Below are 25,493 nucleotides of genomic sequence, written 5' to 3' on the forward strand. Positions count from 1 at the left end.
TTTGGGGTGCCGTTCCTTTATTTGTTGTTGTTTAGTCGTGTCCGCCTCTTCGTGACCCCCTGGACCAGAGCACGCCAGGCCCTCCTGTCTGCCTCCCACAGTTTGGTCAGACTCATGCTGGTAGCTTCGAGAACACTGTCCCACCATCTCGTCCTCCGTCGTCCCCTTCTCCTTGCGCCCTCCATCTTTCCCAACATCAGGGTCTTTTCCAGGGAGTCTTCTCTTCTCAGGAGGTGGCCAAAGTATTGGAGCCCCAGCTTCAGGATCTCTCCTTCCAGTGAGCACTCAGGGCTGATTTCCTTCCGAATGGAGAGGTTTGATCTTCTTGCAGTCCATGGGACTCTCAAGAGTCTCCTCCAGCACCAGAATTCAAAAGCATCTATTCTTCGGCGATCAGCCTTCTTGATGGTCCAGCTCTCACTTCCAGACATCACTACTGGGAAAACCATGGCTTTAACTGTACGGATCTTTGTTGGCAAGGTGATGTCTCTGCTTTATTACCTGGCCATAAGAAAAGCTCGTAAGGAATTTCACAAGGTGCGACTTTTCTTATCACAACTATCACTTTACACAAACAACTGAACTTTACACAATGTCATCCTCTACACTAGAAGTGAGGTAGTACGATAATATAAAGAAATAACATGCTCGTTAAAAGAACAAGTCAAAAGCAGGCACGTAGCAACGTTCAAAAGTCAACAGTAGTTAAAAAAGAGATGAAACGCTTGCCTAGGCAGAAAACGCTTTAGGCACGTGCCAAAAGATAATACGGTGAAGGTGCATTTCCAGATATCTCTAGGCAGGGAGTTCCAAACTGTAGGTGCTGATCGAAACGGTCAAGCGGGCGCATGTGGGGTCAGGCAACCTTGCAGGTAAACAGGTCCCATGTTGTCAAAGGGCTTTATATGCCAATAGCAACACCTCGAACTTGGCCCCGGAGCAAACCAGAAACCAGCGCAGGTCTCGGAGCACAGCTGCTGACAAGGCCTCACTCCCGTCAGCAATTATGCTGCAGCAATAAAAAGCAGAGACATCACCTTGCCAACAAAGGTCCGTATAGTTAAAGCTCTGGTTTTCCCAGTAGCGATGTATGGAAGTGAGAGCTGGACCATCAAGAAGGCTGGTTGCCAAAGAATGGATGCTTTTGAATTCTGGTGCTGGAGGAGACTCTTGAGAGTCCCACAGACTGCAAGAAGATCAAACCTCTCCATTCGGAAGGAAATCAGCCCGGAGTGCTCACTGGAAGGACAGATCCTGAAGCTGAGGCTGCAAGACTTTGGCCCCCTCATGAGAAGAGAAGACTCCCTGGAAAAGACCCTGATGTTGGGAAAGATGGAGGGCGCAAGGAGAAGGGGACGACGGAGGACGAGATGGTGGGACAGTGTTCTTGAAGCTCCCAGCATGAGTTTGACCAAACTGCGGGAGGCAGTGGAAGACAGGAGGGCCTGGAGTGCTCTGGTCCAGGGGGTCATGAAGAGTTGGACACAACTAAACGACTCAACAACAACAACATTCTGTGCTAGCTGCAGCTTCTAGATTGTGCAGAGCGCAGCCCCATGTAGAACGCGTTGCAGTAATCCAGCCCTGAAGTCACTGAACTAGTGTGGTCCAGGAACGGCCGTGCATGTTGCACCAGTCGCAGCGGGGAGGGGTTACCGGGACTGCCTAGGCCTCCAGTGGCTGAGCTGGGTCTTGAAGCAGATCCTAGGCTGCATGCCTGCTCCCCCAGTGTGAGTGCGGCCGGGGAAGGAAATTGGCCAATTTCTCGGACGCTCGCCCACGGTGCCTCCATCTGGCCAGGAGTCAAGCTCAGCAAATTTTTCCTTGCCTCTTGCACCGCTGCATCCAGGGTCTGCACGGCCTCGTGATTAATGTGTTATTGAGAAATAGAAATGGGTGTTTTCAGCATGCAGCTGTGCCTGTGAAGGCGGTGAAGGTCCTGTGTGAGTGTCTGGAGGTGGTTGGAGGATGGATGGCGGTTGAATCCTGACAAGACAGAAGTACTGTTTTTGGGGGACAGGGGGCGGGCTGGTGTGGAGGACTCCCTGGTCCTGAATGGGGTCACTGTGGCCCCGAAGGACCAGATGCGCAGCCTGGGAGTCATTTTGGACTCACAGCTGTCCATGGAGGCGCAGGTCAGTTCTGTGTCCAGGGCAGCTGTCTGCCAGCTCCATCTGGTATGCAGGATGAGACCCTCCCTACCCACGGACTGTCTGGCCAGAGTGGTTCATGCTCTGGTTATCTCCCGCTTGGACTAATGCAATGCGCTCTACGTGGGGCTACCTTTGAAGGTGACCCGGAAACTACAACTAATGCAGAATGCGGCAGCTAGACTGGGGACTGGGAGTGGCCGCTGAGACCATATAACACCGGTCTTGAAAGACCTCCATTGGCTCCCAGTACGTTTCCAAGCACAATTCAAAGTGTTGGTTCTGACCTTTCAAGCCCTAAACGGCCTCGGTCCAGTATATCTGAAGGGGCGTCTCCACCCCCATCGTCCATCCCGGACACTGAGGTCCAGCTCCGAGGGCCTTCTGGTGGTTCCCTCCCTGCGAGAAGCCAAGTTACAGGGAACCAGGCAGAGGGCCTTCTCGGTGGTGGCGCCCGCCTTGTGGAATGCCCTCCCACCAGATGTCAAAGAGAACAACAACTATCAGACTTTTAGAAGACATCTGAAGGCAGCCCTTTTAAGGGAAGCTTTTAATGTTTGATGCATTACTGTATTTTAATATTTTGTTGGAGGGCGTTCCACAGGGCGGGCGCCACCACCAAGAAGGCCCTTTAGGAGAGGCTGAACCACTGCCTGTTTCATGGCACCAGGCTCCTTCCGCCAGATTTAATAAGCCCTGAGGGCCAACATTCGGAAGTATTGCGGCCTCAGCTGATTGCGTGAGCTGAGAAAAACCCGCGCAGCACATCACCTACTGAAGCGCTGGGCACATCAAACGGAAATGGAATAAATTCAGAGTCAAGGTCGCTCTGAAACTGAGCGGCTTCATCCTCAAAATGTGCAGCCAGTTTGTCACAGCCGGTTCTCAAGCGCTTCGGAGATCTCCACCCCGCTGTGGGAGTTGGTGATCTCTGGACTGTCTGAAATAACTCTGCTCGCTGGCTACTAGAAGGTGCAGTTCAACCAGCAAAATGAGCCTTATTCGCAACCTTTGCCGTCACATGGTAGGCACAGTCCTGTGCATTGTGCAGTGTTTGGAGAGCTTCGGAGCAAGACTTGCTGTTATTGTATATTTATATACAATATAAATATTGCGTATGTATGTGGCTTACAGATAAAAATAGGAACAGCTAAAAATATTGCTGTGGGCGGGGGAGTCATTAAAAAGCGATTAAGCGCTAATAGAATTAAAACTGTTTATAAATATAAAATACCTATTTGGAACATATAGGTAATTACAATAAACTCAGCACGGCGTTGAAAGCATTTAGTTCCTCAAAGCTACTTGGAATAAGAAGGGTTTTCACCTGCCGACGAAGCCGGTCTGACTTCTTCAGAAAGCGAGTTCCAAAGTCATCTGGAGAAGTCGCCATCGAGAAGGCCCTCTCTCGCATCCACACCAAGCGGGCCTGAGAGGGGGGTTGGCCTGAGAGAACACCCCCCCCCCCAAAGTATCAATACCTGGGCAGGTTCATATGAGGGAATGCGGCTTTTTCCAGCAGCCCAGACCTCAGACTTTTCAGCATTTGCGTCGGACCGAAGACCAGCAAATGGTTAAACTATGGAACTCCCTCCCACAGGATTTTAGAATGCATTTCAATTGATTGGTTGTGATTTTATGTGAACTGTGTTGGTTTTATTGTTGTTGGCCGCTCTGAGCCCAGCTTTGGCTGGGGAGGGCGGGATATAAATAAAATATTATTATTATTTTGGCTTTAAAAGAGAGGATTTGACAAATTCATGGAGGGTGAGGGGGCAATTGAGGGCTACTACTTGCATTCAAATCCTTCTTGTGGCATCTGGCCACTGTGAAAACAGGGTGCTCTCCCAGGTGGGCCGTTGCCATGATCCAACGGGGCTCTTCTCTGATGTTTTTAGGAGGGCAAATGGCTCCGCCATCCCAACCGCTGCAGAATCCTGCTGCATTCCTGAGCTGGGAGCAGAGGAAGGAAGGAGCGCTGCGCTCGCCCCCCCCCTTGCGCTAGGCTGCTTTCTTGCCCACCTGCTACTCCTTACCATCAGTGGCTACCAGGCTAGTGCTTAAATACAAGGGTGTGTTAGGCTGCCGCGGCACACGAGGGAGGCAGAGGGACCAAGGAGGCTTGGAGCAGCAGAACTGGGGATGTTCTGGGTGGGACCCCCTCGGAGTGGAGCTCTCGTGGCACCCCCTTGCCGATGGCGTGGTTCACGTGGTGCAAACCGGTGAGAGGCGGGGAGAATCATCTCCGCTGCAGCTGCGAGCAGGCGTTTGGCAAGGTGTGGAGCCTCTACCTGGATCTTCGTTCCCAGGCAGCTGATAAGTGTGGCACAAATCGAGGGCCAAAAAGGAAGTTGTGCTGTTTGTTCTGAGCTCCTGGCTCATCAGAGAGGCTTAGTTTGAGGCTTAGCTCCAGAGGCGCTGCCTCTCCCCGTGGGTAGGGAAGGCAGCTGTGAATTTCCACTTCCTGAACAGTGTGAGAGGTCTGAACACCTCTGAGAAAAGGGGGCTGTTGCCAAGGCCCGAGCGGCCTGCCCTCAAGTCAAGGCAGAACACGTCAAGCAGGTGTGGGGAAGGGGGCACCACAAGTTATCTAGTCCAACCCCCTTGTGGATAGCGTAATAATTATTTATTTATTTATACCCCGCCCACCTGGCTGGGTCTCCCCAGCCACCCTGGGCGGCTTCCAACAAAGCATTAAAATACAGTGGTCTGTTAAACGTTAAAAGCTTCCCTGAACAGGGCTGCCTTCAGATGTCTTCTAAAAATCTGGTAGTTGTTGTTCTCTTTGACACCTGGTAGGAGGGCGTTCCACAGGGCGGGAGCCACCACTGAGAAGGCCCTCTGCCTGGTTCCCTGTAACTTGGCTTCTCGCAGGGAGGGAACCGCCAGAAGGCCCTCGGAGCTGGACCTCAGTGTCCAGGCAGAACGATGGGGGTGGAGACGCTCCTTCAGGTCTACTGGGCCTTTGAGGCCGTTTACGACTTTCAAGGACAGCACCAACACTTTGAATTGTGCTTGGAAATGGACTGGGAGCCATTGTAACTTAGGTATATAAGCTAACCACCAAATGGCACCTCAAACCACAACGGGATGTCTGTTCGCCAGGGGGTTGGGCTGGATGACCCTCGAGGTCCCTTCCAGAGCCAAAGTCCTCTGATTCTATGACCTCAGCAACATTGCTTGACTGTCTCTTAAAACAATCTGCTTGTCCCCGCATGCAAGAAGGAGAAACACACACCATGGAAATGGTTTTGAACTATGGGCTAAGGCAGAGGTTCCTAAACTGTGGTCTGTGGATTCCCTTTGAGTGGAATGGCTTCAGCACAGTCGCGTTGATCTGCACCCAGCCCAGTCCTCATTTTCCTCGATGTGATGATGGTGGAGGACTGAGATGCCCAGCAAGGGGTCCGTGATTCTCAACGGCTGCGCAGAAAACAAGACGCTCATCTTTTGCTCTGGTAGCAAAACCTGCCTGGCGCCCAGGGAATTTTGAACGCTGACTGCAATGCGCGAATTGCAACTCAAATCATCCTTGATCAAAGGCCGTCCAACCTCTGCTTAAAAAACTAGGGATAAAAATCCTCCTGCTTTCCGTTCCACTGTCAGAAAGTTCTTCCTGAAGTTCACAGACATGTTTGGATAGAACTGGGAAGAACCTAAAGCCCTGTTGGCAATACTTAGCTTTTGTTGTTGTTTAGTCGTTTAGTTGTGTCCGCCTCTTTGTGACCCCCTGGACCAGAGCACGCCAGGCCCTCCTGTCTTCCACTGCCTCCCGCAGTTTGGTCAAACTCATGCTGGTCGCTTCAAGAACACTATCCCACCATCTCGTCCTCTGTCATCCCCTTCTCCTTGTGCCCTCCATGTTTCCCAGCATCAGGGTCTTTTCCAGGGAGTCTTCTCTTCTCATGAGGTGGCCAAAGTACTGGAGCCTCAGCTTCAGGATCCGTCCTTCCAGTGAGCACTCCGGGCTGATTTCCTTCAGAACGGATAGGTTTGATCTTCTTGCAGTCCATGGGACTCTCAAGAGTCTCCTCCAGCACCAGAATTCAAAAGCATCCATTCTTTGGCAACCAGCCTTCTTTATGGTCCAGCTCTCACTTCCATACATCGCTACTGGGAAAACCAGAGCTTTAACTATATGGACCTTTGCTGGCAAGGTGATGTCTCAGCTAGGCAGACAGTAAATCCGCTTCCTGGGTTCAAACCAAGAGATACGCTGGGTTTTCATCAGGCCTGTGCTGAGCCTCCACAAATGGAATCTCGCTTGCTTGGCAAAACCCCGAGGGCTTGACTGCACAGCTGTCTGCCCTGCAGAGGCCGCACCCTTACCTGTCGGAAGGATGCTCTCAGCCCCCTGCCTGTTGCCGTTCCCTCTTGGAACAGGTGTGTTTCCCGTGTTTAAACCTCGCTAGGCTTCCTTGCACAGAGCCTGCTCCCTAGTGCCACGAGCGTGGTCGCTTGGATTTCACAATAGAAGTTTGCAAAACTGCACAGCATGGAGAAAGTGGATCAGGGGTCAGCAAACCTACCGCGCCTCGGGCCGGTGTCTCCAGCACCGATCCAGCACACCTCCGGGTCGGAGGAGCACCGGAAATCGCTTGTGCGCATGTGCACGGGCCTCCTCCAACCTGGATGTGCACTGGAAATAATGCACATGCGCAAATAATGCTTGCGCATGCGCACAAGCGATTTCCAGTGCTTCTCCGACCTGGAAGTGGGCAGCTGCGCCGCGCTGCGCTGGTAAGAGTGGGCGGTGGCCGCGGGCGGGATAAATGAGTCCCTTGGGCCTTATCCGGCCTGCAGGCCTTAGTTTGGGGACCCCTCCAGTGGATAGAGGGTTGTTGTTTTCTCTCCCCCTCTCATAAGACCAGAATTTGAACGCTGAATGTTGGAAGATTCTGAACAGATAACAGAAAGCAGCACATCGTTAAACTGTGGAACTCCCTGCCACAGAAGGCAATGGCAACCACCAACCTGGATGGGTTTAGAAGAGGATTGGATAATTTCATGGTGGGCTGTTGATGGTTCCTAGCCAGGATAGCTGTGTTCTGCCTCTACAATGCTTCCGAATGCCAGTTGCCAGAGGAGAAGGCCAGGGTCCTGCTTGTGGGTTTCCCATAATGGACACCTGGTCGGATGCTGGACCTGACTCTTCTCACATTCTTCATCACCACATCCGTTTGCAGGCTCCCTGTCAAGCTCTGGGTGTTTCCTAAGGGGAACCGGTCATGTAAAGTCATGCCCACTTGCCTGCTTCTGAAAACTCCTAGAATCATAGAATTGTAGGGGTGGAAGGGACCCTGGCGGTCATCCATCCCAACCCCCGGTGATTCAGGAGTCTCGGCTTAAGAATCCCTGACCGGCAGGCCATCCAGCCTCTGCTTAAAAACCTCCAAGGAAGCAGAGTCCGTTGTTGAACAGCTCTTGCTGTCAGAAAGTTCTTCCTGAAGTTTGGCCAGAACCTCCTTTCTTGTAGGTTAGAGTTGGCTCTCTGGCTACCCCTGTGTGTTTTGTGGTGTAGCTGTGGGAGGCCTATTATTATTATTATTATTATTAAATTTTATTTACACCCCACGCTCCCCAGCCAATGCCGGGCTCAGGGCGGCTAACACCACTCTAAAACAATTGACTGAAATACAGGAGTATAGGAGTATAGCATCTAGATCAAGGGAAGTAATAGTGCCACTGTATTCTGCTCTGGTCAGACCCCACCTGGAGTACTGTGTCCAGTTCTGGGCACCACAGTTCAAGAAGGACACGGACCAACTGGAACGGGTCCAGAGGAGGGCAACCAAAATGGTCAAAGGCCTGGAAACGATGCCTTATGAGGAACGGCTAAGGGAGCTGGGCATGTTTAGCCTGGAGAAGAGGAGGTTAAGGGGTGATAGGATAGCCATGTTCAAATATATAAAAGGATGTCACATAGAGGAGGGAGAAAGGTTGTTTTCTGCTGCTCCAGAGAAGCGGACACGGAGCAATGGATCCAAACTACAAGAAAGAAGATTCCACCTGAACATTAGGAAGAACTTCCTGACAGTAAGAGCTGTTCGACAGTGGAATTTGCTGCCCAGGAGTGTGGTGGAGTCTCCTTCTTTGGAGGTCTTTAAGCAGAGGCTTGACAAGCATATGTCAGGAGTGCTCTGATGGTGTTTCCTGCTTGGCAGGGGGTTGGACTCGATGGCCATGGTGGTCTCTTCCAACTCTAGGATTCTATGATTCTATGAACTTAAAAACAAGATTAAAATACAACATTAAAATGCAGCCTCATTTCAGTAGGAACTCAAATCAAAAACTTTTTTGGGGCGGAGGAAAACGTCAAGTCTTCACCAAGGACAACTGTCCAGAGCCACTGCTGCCAGCCAGAGTAGTCAGCACTGAACTACGTGGACCAGTGGTCTGTGTCAGTATAAGGGAGCTTACTATTCAGAGTCTCCCCCGGACTCTCTTGCTAGTTCCTCCTGCAAAGGGCTGTCAGGGGAGAGGCTGGAGTCTCCGGTGGCACAACTTGGGCTGCGGCACATCTTGTCTTAACCTGCCTGGCTTCTTGGTGCACCCTCGGCTGCCTTGTAGCCCACTCAGACCTGCCCGGAGAACCCAGGTGTCCTGGCAGCAGAACAGAAGGGGGGGGTGAGCTCAGCCCCCAGAGCGGTGCAGATGGGCTCCCGGCGCCCAGCCCAAGCCCAACTGCCGGATCTGTGCCCCCCGAGGGAAAGCCGTTGCGCTGCAGATGAGCGATAAAAGCCGCTCGCGAAATCAAAACTCCTGTCTCCTCGCCACTCCCAGGAGCGGTTCTGTGGAAGAGCCGTTCCTCTCGAGGGGTGGGAGGGGAACACTTCCTTTTCTGTGCCTGCCCTGACTGGGAAACAGGGCTGCGAGAGCAGAGAATTGGCGGCTGACAGATTGAGGTTGAATCCCGACAAGAAAGAAGTCCTGTTTTGGGGGGACGGGAGGCGGGCAGGTGTGGGGGACTCCCTGGTCCTGAATGGGGCAACTGTGCCCCCGAAGGACCAGGTGGGCAGCCTGGGAGTCATTCTGGACTCACTGCTGTCCATGGAGGCGCAGGTCAGTTCTGTGTCCAGGGCAGCTGTCTACCAGCTCCATCTGGTGCGCAGGATGAGACCATACCTGCCCACAGACTGTCTGGCCAGAGTGGTGCATGCTCTGGTTATCTCTTGCTTGGACTACTGCAATGCGCTCTACGTGGGGCTACCTTTGAAGGTGACTCGGAAACTGCAATTAATCCAGAATGCGGCCGCTAGACTGGTGACTGGAAGTGGCCGCTGAGACCATATAACACCGGTCTTGAAAGACCTACATTGGCTCCCAGTACGTTTCCGAGCACAATTCAAAGTGTTGGTGCTGACCTTGAAAGCCCTAAATGGCCTCAGTCCAGTATATCTGAAGGAGCGTCTCCACCCCCATCGTTCTGCCCGGACACTGAGGTCCAGCTCCAAGGGCCTTCTGGCGGTTCCCTCATTGCGAGAAGCCAAGTTACAGGGAACCAGGCAGAGGGCCTTCTCGGTAGTGGCGCCCGCCCTGTGGAACACCCTCCCGTCAGATGTGAAGGAAATAAGCAGCTGTCTTATCTTTAAAAGACATCTGAAGGTAGCCCTGTTTAGGGAAGTTTTTAATATTTAATTCTATATTGTTTTTAACACTATTGGAAGCTGCCCAGGGTGGCCGGGGAAACTCAGCCAGATGGGCGTGGTAATAATAATAATAATAATAATAATAATAATAATAGTTATTATTATAGAATTGGAGAGTTGGTAGGGGCACCCCATGGGTCCTGTAGTCCAACCCCTTGCAATGCAGGAATCTTTTGCCCAGCGCAGGGCTCGAACCCACGGCCTTGAGATTAAAAGTCCCGTGCTCTACCCACTGAGCATCCCCACCCCACAAAGGAAAAGTAGAACCACAGAGCTGTAGAGTCACACGGGACCTTCAAGGGCCCGCCACCTTTTGAGGTGGAGTGTTCCCTCTGCTGCCAAACCATTCTCACAAGCTCTTCCTAATGTTTAGTTCAAATGAATGGGCTTCAATGGGAGCGGGATTCCTTTATCAGGAGCGAAGATCCCTGCTACCCACCCATGGGAAAATGAGAGATCAGAGCAATCCCCTCTAGGGAAGAAAGAAGAAGAGGAGAGTGTTAACCTGTGGAACTCCCTGCCACAGGGGTGGCCACCAACTTAGGTGGCTATAAAAGAGGACTGGGCAAATTGTGTTTGGGTTAGGTGAGCTATGGCCTGATCTAGCAGGTTTGTTCTTTTAAGAAGACAGAGGGGAACCTCTTTCGCACATTCCCCTCGTGGGATAAAAGGAGCCGTCAGGTGTGAGGAGTTTGGAAAAGGCCAGATAGGGAGAGGCTGGGAGCCGGGATACCTGAGCTGCTGCCCTTCCCCCCCCACCCCCACCCATAGGTGCTCTTGAACACATACCTTCTCCCCGCAACACCAGGAAGCTCGAAACTGGATCACGGGCTTCCTCTGCCAAAGCAAACCAGCCGTTGGTTAAACCTGCCAATCTGGAAATGTCGGTGTTTATATCTCCTTCCCCCAAACCCTGTGCATGAAATCCTTTGGCACTCACCTGGCCAGGGACGGAGTAGCGTTGCCAGGTGCATGCACAGGTGTGTGTGTGTGAGAGAGAGAGAGAGAGAGAAAAGCAGAGAATGTCAGGGCAGGGAGAGGCAGCGTGGTGCAATGGCTAGAGCGTCGGGTTAGGACCTGGGTGGGAAGGATTTGAATGCCCCCTACTCAGCCCTGAAAGTCACTGGTTTACCTGGGGGGCGGTCCCTGCCTTCTCTCTGCCTAGCCAACCTCGCAGGATTGTTGTGGGAGATGAAACGGGGAGCAGAGGACCACAGTGGCCCCCCTTGGAGGGGAAAATGTGGGACGTGAGTGTAATAAATAATGTGGAACATGGGTCTCTGTCCACAGAATCACAGAGCTGGAGGGGACCCCACGGGGTCATCTAGTCCAACCCCCTTTCATTGCAGGAATTGAACTGTTGCGAGGGGTTGAACTTGGGAGAGGGCGAGCAAAGCACCCCCTGAAGATGCTCTGGGCTCCATCTCCCTGCTACAACAATGCGATGTCAATATAAACTCATTATATAATCTATACAGAACATTGAACAATATGAAATACGCACTCTCTGCAAAACCAAATAAACAGAAATCTTCCATATAGATGGGGTATGTACTTTTGGTTTTATTTCATATTGAATTGACATTATAGTTCATTCGTATAGTTTATAATTGAGGGACGCGGGTGGCGCTGTGGGTTAAACCACAGAGCCTAGGATTTGCCGATCAGAAGGTCGGCGGTTCAAATCCCCGCAACGGGGTGAGCTCCCGTTGCTCAGTCCCTGCTCCTGCCAACATAGCAGTTCAAAAGCACAAAGTGCAAGTAGATAAATAGGTACCGCTCCGGCGGAACGGTAAACGGTGTTTCCGTGTGCTGCTCTGGTTCGCCAGAAGCGGCTTAGTCCTGCTGGCCACATGACCTGGAAACTACACCGGCTCCCTTGGCCAATAAAGTGAGATGAGCACCGCAACCCTAGAGTCGGCCACGACTGGACCTAATGGTCAGGGGTCCCTTTACTTTATAGTTTATAATAATTTTAGTTATTGTAAGTTACAGTGTATATGCAGGTCGTCGTTTCAATAATTCAATTGCAGTTTATGAAGCATTTCTGTATCCTTCGGCTGTGCTGAAGAAGAATTCCGCGAAACAGTGGCTATATCCAAAATCACTGTTTGCGGACCACTTCGGCAGCGTTGGTCGTTATAAAACAAAGCTTTACAGCTTGTTTTCACCAGATAAGACTCTGACCCATTGCTTCTCTCAGAGACTTTCATAGCCCACAAAGACTTTCAGAGACCTATAAGACTTATGTTTATTTGGTTCTAGGTTTTCAAGAGAATCCATCAAGAGTGCATATTTTGTGACTTTCAGAGATACAGAAGATTTCTGTTTATTTGGTTTTGCAGAGAGTGCATATTTCCTATTGTTCAATGCTCGGTATAGATTATATAAAGTTTATATTGGACATCGCATTGTTGTACTTATTGCCTTTGGATATTACTGGTATTTGTTTGCAACACAGGGGTTTAATTGTTTGGTGGCTCCATCTCCCAGCTGGCAGAGCTTTCCGGAACATCTGGAGGGCGCCTGGTTGGGGGGATAAGCAGAGCTCTGCTGGGCCAGACTTTTTTTGGGCTGGGGGGGGGTCCTTCTCCTCCTGGCTTCTGCAGGCGTTCCATCGGGAAGCTAAGGGTAGCAGGAGGCTGGATCAGATGGGCCTGGTCCTGCTTTGACTCTGCAGTACCAACCCCAGTTCCTGGAAACCTCAGGAGCAGAGAACATGCCCTCGTGCTTGGATCCTGCTTGCACGACAGGCCGGCCGCTGTGAGGGCAGGATGCCGGCCTAATCCAGCAGCCCTCCGTGCCCTCGATCCAGCGACAGAGCCACACCTTCCCACCTCCTCTAGATACATTGAGCAATTACCTAATGCCCGGACGCCCGTCTCTCCTCCTGCCTGCAGCCCTGGCACCCCCTGGCACTGCCCATCAGTCTGCGGCCTTGATCCTGACCTTCCCTTTCTTTCTCTCCCTTCTGCAGTTCCTCAGCAGGCTGCCTGCCTCTCCCTCCTGGATGTGGCCCGTCGACCCGGGACCCTTCAGCTGACACAGTGACAAAAGTTGCCGTGAGTTTGCTCTGGGGGACGGACCCAGACGTGTGCGTTGGGCTTGAAAATGCTGAAAGCAGAACTTCGGCCCTGTCCCTCTCCTCTGCTCCACCAGCGCTGCCTTTTCGGGCAGGCTCTCCCAACCCAGGAACACGGCGTTGTGGTCAGGAGTTCGAAACCACAGGCCTCCAGGGGCTGCAAATAGCCGGCTGGGCTGAGGTTTTGCCCACGAGGACAGAGAGAGATCGGATGACTGGGGGGCTTTGTCCCAGGCCTCCTAGAGGGGTGTGTGTGTGTGTATGTGTGTGTGTGGTTTTGGCTGAAGAGGGGGGGTGCGCTGAACAGATGCTTCTGTGGCACTGGGCGGACAGGGGAACCGGCCGAGACGTGGTGTTTGCAGAGCTTGCAAGAGAGTCGGGGAAGGGACGTGCGCGGCGTGACTGCGGCGAGGGTCAGCCCTTTGCTGACCCCTTCTCTCTCTCTGTCTGTCTGTCTCAGGAGCCTGGAAGTGGAGTAATTGCGTGACCCACAGGAAGGAGACATGGAGAGAGCGGCCGAGGCGCACGTCAACCGCCACGAGGAAGACGAGATGGTCAGTGGGTGGTGGGGCTTCCAGAGCCATGGGGCTGCCAAGAATGGGAGGGTCCTCTTGCCCAGGCACCCCTAACCTTCGGCCCTCCAGATGTTTTAGATTACAATTCCCATCATCCCTGACCACTGGTCCTGTTAGCTAAGGATCATGGGAGTTGTAGGCCAAAACACCTGGAGGGCCGCAGGTTGGGGTTGCCTGTTCTAGCCCAACTACCCTGCAGTGTGGTGACTCTAGACGCTGCTGCTGCGGATTTGTAGTATTTATAAAGGTAAAGGGACCCCTGACCATTAGGTCCAGTCGTGGCCGACTCCGGGGTTGCGGCACTCATCTCGCTTCACTGGCTGAGGGAGCCGGCGTCCAGCTTCCGGGTCATGTGGCCAGCATGACTAAGCCGCTTCTGTCGAACCAGAGCAGCGCACGGAAATGTTGTTTACCTTCCCGCCGGAGCGGTACCTATTTATCTACTTGCACTTTGAGGTGCTTTCGAACTGCTAGGTGGGCAGGAGCAGGGTCCGAGCAACGGGAGCTCACCCTGTTGCGGGGATTCGAACTGCCGACCTTCCAATTGGCAAGTCCTAGGCTCAGTGGTTTAACCCACAGCGCCACCCGTGTCCCTTTTATTATTTGTATACTGCCCTAATACCCACAGGTCGCAGTTCACAGGATGAAATCATGATACAGTGGTGCCCCGCAAGAAAAACGCCTCGCAAGACGGAAAACCCGCTAGACGAAAAAGCCTCACGGAACGGATTAATTTCGTCTTGCGAGGCACCACTGTACAAAAGCACAACATACATAATCAAAATACGAACAGGAGCAACCCAATAGCCCCGGCCTCCCAAACACATTTTTAAAAGGCTTTGAATGTCTTTTACATATATATGTGTGTGTGTGTGTGTGTGTGTGTGTTTGGTTTTTTTTTCATATTAAAATTTTATAGTCACATATCCAACATACAACCTAAAAACAAGATTCCAGGGAATCTCTTCCCTTCTCCCGTTTGTGGGTCCTATTGTCAATCATTTCCTCCTGCATCTTTTATAATAATCCAAATCTTTTACCTCTCCATCGTGTCCAAAATTCACCATTAAACTACAAGTGCTATTCCAGTCCTTCTAATGGTTTTAACTGATTACTAAAATGCCCAGAGTAGGGTGATGGAGCAGAGCCAGTTGGTGGCATGGCCTGGAAAGTGTCCTGAGGGCCACGCGGAGGGGTGCTGGGGGCCGCATTCGCTCCCTTGTTGCCCAGGGTGTCCCGTTTCTCCGCGAGAAAACCCTCTCGCTTCTCCTCCCTCCTTTCCCCCTCTGTGCAGGAAATCTCCGGCTACAGCCCCTGCTGCTGGAAGCTGGCGCTGGTCTCGCTGGGCACCCTCTGCAGCGGAGGTTTCCTCCTCCTCTTCCTCTACTGGCTGCCGGAACTGAGCGTCAAGTGGACCTGCCGCGCCGTGCCGCTGAGGGACGCCCGAGTCGTGCTGCTGAGGACCACGGTAGGCGGCCTCAGGCTCTGAGAAGGGCCCCTCGCATAGCTGTCAACCGTCCCTTATTTGGCGGGACAGTCCCTTATCCCAGCGCCGTGTCCCGCTGCTGTCCCTTCTTGATGATGTCCCTTAAATTTCCCGGGTTTCAAAGGAAGCAGCTCCTCTCCCTCCCTCTCTGCCGGCCAGGGAGGAGAGAGGCTCCAACTGTGTTGCTTGGCTGCGTTGCTCACCCAGTAAGGAGTCTGAGAACGACTGGGGGGTGGAGCTTGCATGCCTTGTGCCAATCAAATCGGCCGCGTTGCCTGGGGACTCGCCTTTGCTCAGCGCTTCCCAGCGGAGAGGGGACGGTGGTTTTCCTTGCTGCATCCCCTTTGCCGGGTTGCTGCGCTGTGGGAACCACCGCTTGGGGCTTCGTTTGGCTGCTGGCTGGGCTTTCTGCCTTTGGCTGGGAGGGGCTCAGAAGTTGAACATACCTGTGCCCTGAAAATCCCTTATTTTGGCTGCTGATCCCTTATTTTCGAGGCTGCTGGTCCCTTATTTTCACATCTGTAAGGTGACAGCTATGGCCCCTCATCTCCCACCCCGACCCCCATCGTCCTGTCTTGCTGTTTCGCCCGGTGGTGTGGGGTTGCCATGCGTACAGAGGGTCTCCCAGGGTGTTTTTTTGTTTGTTTGTTTGTTTTTTTGTTTTGGATAACGTTTTATTGATTTTCCGAAAATAACAAAACGGGGGTAGGGGGTGGGGAAACAGAGGAAAGAAAATCATAGCCAAATTAAACCATAATTTTTGATCAACTTCACTCCCCCCTTGGTTCCATTATAATACAGTCATACCTTGGGTTGAAGTTGCTTTAGGTTGAGCGTTTTGGGGTTTCGCCACTCGCGCATGCGCAGATGGTCAAAATGACGCCATGCGCAGAAGCAGCGAATCGCGACCTGCAGGTTCTTCAGGATGCAAACAGGGCTCCGGAACGGATCCCGTTCGTATCCAGAGGTACCAGTGTAATACTCATTCATGCACGTCCATAAAATCTTAGAATCATAGAATCATAGAATCCTAGAGTTGGAAGAGACCCCAAGGGCCATCGAGTCCAACCCCCTGCCAAGCAGGAAACACCATCAGAGCACTCCTGACATATGGTTGTCAAGCCTCTGCTTAAAGACCTCCAAAGAAGGAGACTCCACCACACTCCTGGGCAGCAAATTCCACTGCCGAACAGCTCTTACTGTCAGGAAGTTCTTCCTAATGTTTAGGTGGAATCTTCTTTCCTGCAGTTTGGAACCATTGCTCCGTGTCCGCTTCTCTGGAGCAGCAGAAAACAACCTTTCTCCCTCCTCTATGTGACATCCTTTTATATATTTGAACATGGCTATCATATCACCCCTTAACCTCCTCTTCTCCAGGCTAAACATGCCCAGCTCCCTTAGCCGTTCCTCATAAGGCATCGTTTCCAGGCCTTTGACCATTTTGGTTGCCCTCCTCTGGACCCGTTCCAGTTTGTCAGTGTCCTTCTTGAACTGTGGTGCCCAGAACTGGACACAGTACTCCAATTTTATAACCTCCTTCGTCTTATTACAACTGGCTTTTAAAAGTTATACTAATGTAAAGCTCTATACCCAAAGCTTCCAGTGTTTTATCTCCTTGCTTCTTCTAATGAGCTGGCGTCTCACCAAAACCATAATAATCAGAACTAGAGCTCTCTTCAGTTGGCAATGTTGCAAATCCATCACAGTATTTCACACAGTTGGTTCTTTCAATCACACTGTAAAGAAAACCATAAGTTCTTGTTGAACCCCAGCAAACAATGTTTTCAGTAGGGGCTGAAACGAGTGCAGCTGAAGGCGTCACTAGGCAGGGAGTTCCAGAGGACAGGTTTCGCTGCAGCACCGAAAAATCTGAGTCCGTAGGAAACCTGGGCGACCCCTCACCCTCCCCGCTGCTTCCCTCCCGCAGGACGAGTTCCGGACTTGGTCCCGGGTCCGGGTGCGCTCCTTCTTCGCTCCCGGATCCAGCCCGCTGGGCTTCCCACAGGTGCCAGAGAGCAAGAGGCCTCTCTGCCAGGCCGGCCCGTTGGAGGACTGGGATTGCGAAGAGGGCAATCTTCTGTCCCAAGCCGCCTGTGGGGAGCAGGCAGAGGTGAGCTGGGGGCCTTTAGGAGGGGCTGGGGGTCTCTGCTGCAGCCCTCCTCTCTTCCCCCACCCTCACAGACACCTTTCTCTCCCCCCCCCCTTGCAGATCCGCTTTTTCGTCCACCAGAATTCACGCTACCTCTGGAGCCCCGAGTCCCAGTCTTTCCAGCGGCTCAGGGCGCTTGATGTTGGGCTGTTGTGCTCCTCCCTGCACACCCTCCACGGGGCTGGCCTCCCTCGCAGCACCCAGGACTACCGGTGAGTAAGGGGAGAGGTGCGAGGGCGGGCTGTGCCCGTGCTGAGCATCTCTGGGCAGGGGTTGGGACGGTTGGGACGGAGGGAGGGCGCCCAAGGAACCAGTGTGGTGTAGTGGTTAAGAGTGGTAGACTCGTAATCTGGTGAACCGGGTTCGCTTCCCCGCTCCTCCACCTGCAGCTGCTGGGTGACCTTGGGCCAGTCACACTTCTCTGAAGTCTCTCAGCCCCACTCACCTCACAGAGTGTTTGTTGTGGGGGAGGAAGGGAAAGGAGAATGTGAGCCGCTTTGAGACTCCTTCGGGTAGTGATAAAGCGGGATATCAAATCCAAACTCTTCTTCTTCCTTGCCCAAAGTGAAAACTGCTTGCTCATTTCCCTGGCAGACGTCACTACACTCACTGAGACCCAGGAACTCCTGAGACTATGGCCCCCTGCATTTCCCAGGCAATTCCCTTGTACAGCGGTACCTTGGTTCTCAAACGTAATCCGTTCCGAAAGTCCATTCCAAAACCAAAGCGTTCCAAAACCAAGGCGCGCTTTCCCATAGAAGGTAATGCAAAACGGATTAATCCGTTCCAGGCTTTTAAAAACAGCAATTTAACATGAATTTCACTATCTAAGGAGACCATTAATCCATAAAATGAAAGCAATAAACAACGTACTGCAGTCACACAATCAATATCAGTAGCTGAACTGGGTTCCACACAGTCACAAAAACAAAAAAAGCCACAAAAACGCAAGATAAATAGCAAAAACAGGCAGACCTCAGCATAACACTCAACACAGAACACTCAAAACAGAGCATGTTCGGCTTCCGAAAAAGGTTCGCAAACCGGAACACTTACTTCCGGGTTTGCGGTGTTTGGGTTCCAAGTTGTTTGAGTACCAAGGTGTTTGAGAACCAAGGTACCACTGTAAGTTACTCGGAGAGTAGGGGCAGCCCATGTTCCCCAAGTCTCTCCCAGATCTCAGAAGAGCGTCCTGGCCTCTTAGCTCTGATCTTAAACTCCCAGCAGCAGGAACTCCAAGCGTCTGGGCATGTGGCAGATCCTAAAAAACCCAAAGTTGGCGATTTCACACACACACTCTGGTGGTCAAATTAGGAAACCTTATTCAAAATAACTGGAGTATAGGAAAAGTCAGATCAGATCAGAACACAAAACACACCAGGGCTCTGTGGTTCCAAAACTAGACCAATCCTTGCCTATACACAACACCAGAGTTGTGGTTTACTCACAAGGAAGCAGCGAGGCTGGTCAGCTCCATAGAAAGTCCAGTCTAGGTCCCTGCTGTGGGACAACCCTGCAAGGGGAACTCAGCTCAGGGCGGCTAATAACAAATTTAAAACAATTAATGCAACAAAAAACAGCATAAAATACAGCATAAAACGTGAATAACAGTAAATTCAGAATTCAAAAATCAATTTAGGGGGGAAATCCATCCAATAAACATTAGATGATCACCAGGGCTAGCTGGCTAAATTAGTCCTACTTGGGCCAGCGAGGAGACCAGGGGAGAATTAGCTGTGGGATCCCAGAGCGGGGAATCTTCATAAAAAGGGGAGAGGGAGGGAAGGAAGGGGAATAAAAGATCAGGCTAAGTTCAAATTGAAGGCCAGGCGGAATAGCTCCTGTCTTACAGGCCCTATGGAAGGAAGTTAAATCCTTCAGGGCCCTGGGCTCATGGGACAGAGCATTCCAGCAGGTCGGAGCCACCACTGAGAAGGCCCTGACCCTGGTGGAGCATAGTCTGACTTCCTTAGGGCCTGGGACCTCTAAACAGATTATTCATGGACCTTAAGGTCCTCTGCGGGGCAGACCAGGAGACGCGGTCCTGTAAATACGAGGGCCCTAAGCCTCTCTCCCTTCTCCTGGAAGGAGGGACCCCTGGCTCTTTCTGACCAGCGAGATCCGTAGCCCGGTTGCTCAGGTCCAGAACGTCGCTCAGGTGTGGGCAGCTTAAGGACCTCCCCTTTATTTTCTGTATTGCATTTGAAGAGGCTGGGAAGGAAGGTAAGCGACTGGCGGGCTTAGAGGAATGGTAGGGTGTGTGGAGATCAGGGTGTCCTTTCTGCAGTGCTTCTGAGATATTAGCTGGGGCAGGGGGGCAGCTGGGGAAAGATAATTCACCCCCTCTGCTCCCCCCCGATTCTGAGCACATGCATTCTCCCCCAACCCACCTTCTGTCTTTAGGAGGCTTTTCTACGGAGCCAACCAAATTGACGTTCAAGTGCCTTCCCTCCCCAAACTCCTCATCAAGGAGGTAAGTTTGCAGCCTTTGTATGTGTGTTTGTGTGTGTATTGATCGCCCGGGACATTCGCAGGGAAACCAAAATGCTTGTTTACAAAGCTATTGTACCACCAACCTTACTGTACGCTTGTGAAACACGGGCCACTTAAAAACGCCATCTCCAACTCCTCGAAAGATTCCATCAACAGTGTCTCTGAAAAATTTTACACATCAGTTGGGAAGACAGGCGAACTAATACCAGTGTACTGGAAGAAGCAAAGATCACCAGTGTTGAAGCAATGATTCTTCAACATCGCCTTCGTTGGACTGGTCATGTTGTTCGGATGCCTGATGATCGTCTTCCAAAACAACTATTCCAAACTTAGAAATGGAAAGCGTAATGCTGGTGGTCAACAAAAGAGGTTTAAAGACTGTCTCAAGGCAAATCTTTAAAAATGTAGTATAAACACCAACAAGTGGGAAACACTGGCCTGCGAGCGCTCCAGTTGGAGAACAGCCTTTACCAAAGGGATCGTGGGCTTTGAAGACACTCAAACTCAGGACGCAAGGGAGAAATGTGCTAAGAGGAAGGCACGCTTGGCAAATCCACAACGTGATCAACTCCCGCCCGGAAACCACTGTCCCCACTGTGGAAGGACGTGTGGATCCAGAATTGGCCTCCACAGTCACTTACGGACTCATTAAAACCGTGTTTATGGAAGACAATCTTACTCGGCTACGAGGGATCGGCAAAGAATCGGTCTCCCCTGTCGGAGGCTGTGGTGTGTTTTCAAATGCCAGTCGCTGGAAACCACAGGAGGGGAAAGCGCTGCTCTTGTGTTCGAATCCTGCTTTGTGGGCATCCCATAATGGGCACCTGGTTGGCCAGATTTAGGTTTGATGAGGCCCCAAGCTACTGAAGGTAATGGGGCCTTTTATATGTCCAGCTGTCCTTTGTCAACAACAAATTGTCGCTGCTTTTTGTGTTGAATATATGCTACATGGTAATATATAGGTATCTATATTAGATACCTAATAGGTATCTAAAGCCCCCCAAAGGTCATTTAGACCAACCGGCCAAAATGCAGGAGTCCCTGGCAGGCAGGCCGTCCAGCCTCTGCTTAAAGACCTCCAACGAAGGAGAACGCGCCACCTTCCGAGGGGGTCTGTCTGATGGCTCTATCCACCAGAAAGTCCTGTCCTCCTCTTCCTCCCCTCCGCAGGTGTTGAACCCTTTCTACATTTTCCAAGCCTTCAGCATGGTGCTGTGGTCCCTGGATAACTACTACCTGTACGCCTCTGCCATCCTCTTCATGTCGCTGGTCTCCATCTGCTCCTCCCTCTACACCATCCGGAAGGTACCGCCGGCCGGGGTCACGGTTGGCGGAGGGTGGGGGGGTGGCTGGGAGGGGGCGAAAGGGGAGAGGACGCGATGGCGGGTGGTGGCTTTGAAAGAGTATTAGAGGCCACGATGGCCGCCAGCCCAGGTGGCTTTGAAAAGACGGCGGGACAAATTCACAGAGGAGGAGAGGGCCATTGATGGCTGCTAGCCGCAGTGGCTATGCTCTGCAGCAATGCTCCTGGGTCTCCGTTGCTGGAAGCCACAAGAGAGGACAGTGCCGCTCTTGTGCCCCAATCCTGCTTGCCGGTTCCCCGCAGGCAGCATCCAGTGCCTGAAAAGCTGGACCAGGTGAGCCCTTGGCCCGGCAGGACCTTCTTACAAGAGGAGCACGAAATTGTCACAAGGTGCTAAGCAAGCTTTTGAGTCCCACTGGGCTCCTTCTGCACGGGTGGCGCTGTGGGTTAAACCACTGAGCCTAGGGCTTGCAGATCAGAAGGTCGGCGGATCGAATCCCCGCAATGACGGGGTGAGCTCCTGTTGCTGGGTCCCTGCTCCTGCCAACCTAGCAGTCCGAAAGCACGTCCAAGTGCAAGTAGATAAATAGGTACCACTCCAGCGGGAAGGTAAACGGCGTTTCAGTGCGCTGCTCTGGTTCACCAGAAGCGGCTCAGTCCTGCTGGCCACGTGACCCGGAAGCTGTACGCCGGTTCCCTCGGCCAATAAAGCGAGATGAGCGCCGCAACCCCAGAGTTGGTCACGACTAGACCTAATAGTCAGGGGTCCCTTTACCTTTACCTTTACTTTTTAGGGCTTCTTCTGAGACAGGTGTAGTGCAGGCCCCCATCCCAACACACCCTGCACCCCCAGAAAGAGGGCACAGATTTGTGCGGAAAGGTGCTGTTTTGCAGGTGTGAGCAGCACGTTTAGAAATAATTGCTGTAATTGCCATAAAACACACATCTTGTCCCCCCAGTTGCCGGAAACCGCAGGGGTGCTGCTCTTGGGTTCGAATCCTGCTTGCAGGCTTCCCTTTGGGCACCTGTGAGGAGGGCAGGATGCTGGGCTGGACCTACCTGGTGCTCAGCCTGTCTCTCTCCTTCTCCCCTGCAGCAATACGTCCTGCTGCACGACATGGTTGCTGCACACAACATCATCCGCGTGACGGTGTATCGGGGGCCGTACGGTGAGTGAGCGTCGTGAAAGGAGGGAGGTCGGTCCCGGGGCTTGAGTTCCCTTGGCAGGTGTGGAGGGGCTTCGGGACGCCCTCGCAGCTACAAGAAAAACGGTTCAGAGCCGGAAAGTTTGGGGGACCCAGCGTGGTTGAATCACACGTGGATCGTATACACCCGGCCATAGCTGATTCTCTCCACTTCCAGCATCACTTGGGGCAGTTTGTGTAATACAGTGGTGCCTCGCAAGACGAAATTAATCGTTCCGTGAGGCTCTTCGTCTAGCGGTTTTTTCGTCTTGCGAAGCAAGCCCATTGACAGCTTAGCGGATTAGCGCTATTAGCGGTTTAGCGGCTTTTAGCAGATCAGCTGTTAAGCGGCTTATCAGCGGATCAGCTGATAAGCGGCTTAGCGGCTTAGGAAAAGGGGGGGAAGGGGGGGGAAACCCGCAGGAACTCGCAAGACATTTTCGTCTTGCGAAGCAAGCCCATAGGAAATTTGTTTTGCGAAGCGCCTCCAAAACGGAAAACCCTTTCGTCTAGCGGGTTTTCCGTCTTGTGAGGCGTTCGTCTTGCGGGGCACCACTGTAATAATAATAAATAATAATACTAATGATAATAATGATAATAAATAAATAAATAAATAAATAAATAAATAAATTATTGTTTGTACCCCGCCCATCAGGCTGGATTTTCCCAGACACTCTGGGCGGCTTCCAACAAAGATTAAAAATACATTAAAGAAGGGGAGACCTGCACGAAGCGCTCGCGAGATCTGGGGTTGAAGGGTGGTACACAAATTGAATTAGGAATAATAATAATCTGGTGTGTTTTGTTCTGATCTGACCTGCCTGCTTTTCCTCTACTCTGGTTATTTTGAATAAGTTTCCTAAAAAAGCCCTATGCGGCCTAGGACCCTCGTACCTACAGGACCACCTCTCCTGGTACGTCCCACGGAGGACCTTACGGTCTTCAAATAAAAACATCTTGGAGATCCCAGGCCACAGGGAGGTTAGGCTGGCCTCAACCTGAGCCCAGGGCTTTTTCACCTGTGGCTCCAATCTGGTGGAATGCTCTGTCACAAGAGACTAGGGACCTGCAGGACTTGACATCTTTCCGCAGGGCCTGCAAGACAGAGCTGTTCCACCAGACCTTTGGCCAAGGCACAGCCTGACCCCCTCCTCTGGTAATCCTCACAGAACTCTAGCCCAATGGTTGCCATTAATTTGATTTGAATTGATTTTAGAATGAACTGATTTTAGAATGTATTTCAATTAATTGATTGTGATTTTATGTAAACTTTTACTGTTAGCTGCTCTGAGCTTGGCTTCAGCTGGGGAGGGCGGGATATAATTTTTTTTTTATATTTATTATTATTTATTATTGTGGGGTTTTCCAAAGAGGCACCTGGTTGGCCCCTGTGAGAACAGGATGGCTAGAGGGGCCCCATTTGGCCTGATCCACCAGGCCCTTCTTAGCAGCGATGGCTCTCCTTTTTCTCCGCAGAGACAGAGGAGATCTTTTCCACACAGCTGGTTCCGGGGGACGTCCTGCTGGTGCCTCCCGAGGGCCTGACCGTCCCGTGCGATGCGGTGCTGATGAGCGGCACAGCCATCGCCAACGAGAGCATGCTCACAGGTAAGCAAGGCTGCCTGTGCTGGTCCCGGGTGTGGGGTGTTGTTACCGTGCAGCATGGTCTGAGTCTGGTCCTAGGTCAAAGGTATGGAGGCTGTCCGTCAAGGGTGAAGCAGGGTCCAAGGCAAGGAGCCGGGCGTGGTCAGGAACTCTGGAATAGCAGGACAGGGTGCCAGCAGGAACAGATTACCAACAACGTTGCTCCCGCAACCTGGGACTGGGCTGACTGGCCTTTATCTCCCCTGAGGCATAGGGTGGTCCCGCCCCATAGGTGACTCGCCTCTCCTGGCCTGGAGGCGAGCACTCCTCCTGCGGGAACTTAGTTCCCTCTGCCTCTCTGCCCTGAGCCTCTGCAGCTCAGGAGAGGCTGGAGGGTTACCGGACCCAAGGAAACCTCAGCTTCCCCTGACGGGGCTGAGAGTGGAGCACCTGCAGGCAATGGGTCCTCAATCACCTCCGGAGCCAGAGCAGATTCAGCTGATGCCTGCACCTGAGGATCCAGCACAGGTGAAGGCCCTTCAGGTTCAAGCCCCTGCTCAGCCGGCCCTGGAGGCGGGGACTCCTGTGCAGGCTGGGATTCCTCAGGTTCAGCCTCAGAATCGGATTCCCAGGCCATCACACTGCCTCTGGTATGGGTGGAGGGGGAACAGCCTCTCCGTAGGAGCTGATCTCCTGCCACCCTCTCATTCTGGAGGGATAGAAGGGAGTCCTTCACCCAGCACAGAGAGTTAAACCAGACTCCCTGCCCCAGGAGGCCGCCAAGGGGACCCCAGGGGTCATCTAGTCCAACCCCCTGCAATGTGGGAATTGCAGCTGAAGCCACCTAACCTCTCGCTGTAGCGTTCCCAAAGCAAGGAAGGATTGGACTCTGATTAATAAAATACCCACGAGGCTTGACCAGCAAGACTCTTCGTGTTCTCCAAATAATTTAGAAAAACTATTGGATTGATTGGGGATTTTAATTTTTATTCCGTACTTTGTGTTTTTTATATTGTAGTTTTGTGTTCTGAACTGCCCTGAGATCTATGAGTTTAGGGCTATGTACAAAGTAAATTAATAATAATAATAATAATATTTTGATGCTATACGACACTGAAATGTTTAAATGTTTCTGTGATGGTCCTTGAGTCTCCCTGCCACCTTCGCCGTCCTTTCCTGCCACACCAGGGGGGCGCAACACCCCCCCCATTGAGAACCACCAGCTTGAACAAAGAGGTCCCCAAGCTGTTTTCAAATAAAACATCAGGTGAAAACACAGCTGCAGGCTACTAGCCACAATGGCTCTGTCCTCCACAGCCCGAAGCAACAAATGTTCCCGAATCCTAGTTTCAGCATGTGGCATTCCGAAAGCAAAGGAAGGATTAGACTCTGATTAATAGAAGACACACAGAGGCTTGACCAGCAAGACTCTGGGAGGGGTGCATATAATAATAATTCCTCTCCACCCCTCGGCCCAGGTCGTTTTATTCACAAAAGAACTTTTTACACAGTGTTCGTAAGAACCAATCAGATTTCCTCTTAGCATTTCAAAACCCCCACGTGGGACAAAGTCAGATCAGAAGACATTCTTTTAACTACAAAGAAACTATTTCCTACTTGAGCATGCATATGTTGTTGTTGTTTAGTCGTTTAGTCGTGTCCGCCTCTTTGTGACCCCCTGGACCAGAGCACACCAGGCCCTCCTGTCTTCCACTGCCTCCCGCAGTTTGGTCAAACTCATGCTGGTCGCTTCCAGAACACTGTCCCACCATCTCGTCCTCTGTCGTCCCCTTCTCCTTGCGCCCTCCATCTTTCCCAGCATCAGGGTCTTTTCCAGG

At 52.0% G+C, this 25,493-nt stretch overlaps 1 protein-coding gene across 2 annotated transcripts in view; it reads left to right on the forward strand.

The window, feature by feature from the left end:
* LOC309326706 (polyamine-transporting ATPase 13A3-like) overlaps positions 1-25,493 on the forward strand; it is a 62,372-nt gene that overhangs the window by 528 nt on the left and 36,351 nt on the right. Inside the window, exons 1-10 of one of the 2 annotated variants that reach the window (XM_081835607.1) lie at positions 10,596-10,767; positions 12,777-12,861; positions 13,342-13,435; positions 14,751-14,924; positions 16,870-17,052; positions 17,152-17,303; positions 19,495-19,564; positions 20,755-20,889; positions 21,984-22,056; positions 23,548-23,679. In XM_081835607.1, the coding sequence (XP_081691733.1) occupies positions 13,385-13,435; positions 14,751-14,924; positions 16,870-17,052; positions 17,152-17,303; positions 19,495-19,564; positions 20,755-20,889; positions 21,984-22,056; positions 23,548-23,679 (970 nt within the window). In that variant the 5' untranslated portion in view covers positions 10,596-10,767; positions 12,777-12,861; positions 13,342-13,384. Of the gene's footprint in view, positions 1-10,595; positions 10,768-12,776; positions 12,862-13,341; positions 13,436-14,750; positions 14,925-16,869; positions 17,053-17,151; positions 17,304-19,494; positions 19,565-20,754; positions 20,890-21,983; positions 22,057-23,547; positions 23,680-25,493 lie in introns of those variants that run through there. The other variant, XM_081835606.1, reaches the window with a different exon arrangement.

This window comes from Podarcis erhardii (genome assembly GCF_964252035.2).
Source record: "Podarcis erhardii genome assembly, chromosome: 13".
Classification (NCBI taxonomy): domain Eukaryota; kingdom Metazoa; phylum Chordata; class Lepidosauria; order Squamata; family Lacertidae; genus Podarcis; species Podarcis erhardii.